Source organism: Marmota marmota, unplaced genomic scaffold (genome assembly GCF_001458135.2).
Source record: "Marmota marmota marmota unplaced genomic scaffold, marMar, whole genome shotgun sequence".
Lineage (NCBI taxonomy): Eukaryota > Metazoa > Chordata > Mammalia > Rodentia > Sciuridae > Marmota > Marmota marmota.
In genome coordinates this window covers 6,756,526-6,758,814 of record NW_025999891.1, presented here as the reverse complement: position 1 = coordinate 6,758,814, position 2,289 = coordinate 6,756,526, and the positions used below count along the sequence as shown (strand labels likewise).

General features: G+C 38.1%; 1 protein-coding gene across 1 annotated transcript in view; it reads right to left on the bottom strand.

The window, feature by feature from the left end:
* Positions 1 to 2,072, bottom strand: part of Psmd11 (proteasome 26S subunit, non-ATPase 11) — a 62,803-nt gene extending 60,731 nt beyond the window's left edge. Inside the window, exon 1 of the mRNA XM_048794882.1 lies at positions 1,944 to 2,072. Within this exon, the coding sequence (XP_048650839.1) occupies position 1,944 (1 nt within the window). The 5' untranslated portion in view covers positions 1,945 to 2,072. The remainder of the gene's footprint in view (positions 1 to 1,943) is intronic.
* Positions 2,073 to 2,289: the final 217 nt, after the last annotated feature.

Sequence of the window (2,289 nt, the reverse complement as noted above, 5' to 3'; positions counted from 1 at the left end):
TTAGAGATACCCTGTCTCAAAAAAAAAAAAAAAGGGCTAGAAATGTAGCTCAGTGGTAGAGTGCCCCCAGGTTCCATCATCAGTACTAGAAAAAAAAGTGGTGGTGGGGGTGCGGTTAGGGCTTGATTATTTTATTTACACATTTCTTTTGGTTTTCCACCCAAGGTATAGATACTTTGTAAAGCTTCTGGGCAAAGAGAGCATTTCAATTTTCTTGTCTCCCTGCAGCTGCTGCTATCAGGCTTGAGTTAAAGGTATCTCATGAAGTTTTCTAGAAAAACAAAATAAAAAAGTTCATAAAGTTCTATGCTCCTGGGGCTGGGGATGTGACTCAAGCGGTAGCACGCTCGCCTGGCATGCGTGCGGCCCGGGTTCCATCCTCAGCACCACATACAAAGATGTTGTGTCTGCCGAAAAATAAAATATTAAAAAAAAAAAAAAAGTTCTATGCTCCATTGCCTTCTTGTATCTGATGTTGCTGATGAAATGTCAGATGTCAGTAAGATTCTTTTTTGTTGTTGTTCTCAGTAATCTGCTTTTTCTCCAGTTTTTTAAATATTACTATATTTTTATACCTTTATTCTATTTGTTTTTTATGTGGTACTGAGGATCGAACCCAGTGCCTCACACACATGCTAGGCAAGTACTCTATCACTGAGCTACAATCACAGTCCAAGTTGTTGTTGTTGTTGTTGTTTAATGCTCTGAAAATGTCACTTTTACATGACTTGTATGGGCTTTTTTTTAATATTTATTTTTTTAGTTTCAGGTGGACACAATAACTTTATTTTTTTTATTTTTAGGTGGTGCTGAGAATCGAACCCAGTGCCTCACCCATGCTAGGCGAGCACACTACCACTTGAGCCACATCCCCAGCCCATGTATGGGCTTTTTTCTTATTCATTCTGTTCAGTACTTGTTTCCCAGTCTGTAAATTCCAATAAAATTCAAGTTTTTAAAAAATAATAACAACAAAAGGGGGGGTCAAATATTAAGACATATTACAAGGTCATAGACCAATGGAACAAAGTAGAGAATTCTCAGAAGGAATCACGGATATATGGGAACTTGATATAAAATAAATAAGCATTAGCTTAGCTATGGTTTGAATACCATTTGTTCCTTTCAAAACTCAAGTTGGAGTTTAATTCCTACAGTGAGGTACAGAAGGGTGGAAACTTAATCCAATGACATGTTTAGGGTGGAAGCCACAATGAATACTGTGGAGAGGCAGCAATCAGAGGACAGACATGTGATCCTCCTGGGACTCTGTGGGACTCTGCCAGTAATAAGGCCATCACCAGATGTGACCCCTCAACCTTGGACTTTCCAGAACCATGAGCCAAAATAAACTTCCATCAGTTAAAACTTTACCCAATCTGCTGTGTCTTTAGCAACATAAAATGGACTAATAGAGGAAGCATCACAGACCCCATGGACAAAGAAGAGAGCATTTATTAGGTGAAGTTGGAAAAACTGGTTCACTAAATGAAGAAAAATAAAACTGGATCTCTATCTATCATCATCTGTCCAGATGAACTTCAAATAAATTAAAGGACTATGAAATGAAACCTATAGAATTAACTGCATAAAAATGTCAGATGAACTTTGTAATTTGGAAACAGGAAAAAACTTCAAAAGCACATACAAAACACAAATTTGATTACATCAACATTATTTCTATGAAAAGCAAGACAAACAAAATTAATAGACATGTAACAATCAAACAAGGTTATCTACCACATCTAAAACATACTTTGGATTAATATTTAAAAATGTACAACGACCAAGGCCATCTGTCCTATTCTGACGCTCTCAGCAGGGCTTTCATCTCCATTTGGGTGCAAGATGACCCTTGGAGCTCCAGATTGTTCACACAAGATTCAAACAAAGGAAAGCAATTTCTCCTTGTGCATCTCTTAGTATTATGAGGAAATACTTACTTTCATGTAAGTCTCCTAGCAGAATTCCTGTCAAATCCCATTGATCAGACCTGAGTCACACTTCCTCGACCCAGCTGGAAAAGCTGGAAAAGCAATGTGTGGACATTTTCGGCCTCTATAAGTGGGAGAAAGACTGGCCAGCAAGAAAGAGGGATTAGAGTTGCAGCATAAAGTATTTTTGCCATATCTTCCCCTCCAATGGCTTGCTCTTACCCTCTCTCTCTTTTTTTAAAAAGATCCTGGAGATTGAATCCTGTTGGTGCTTTTACCACTGAGCTACATCTCTAAGTGCCTGGTTTGTTGTTGTTGTTGTTGTATTTGTTTGAGACAGGATCTTCCCAAGTTT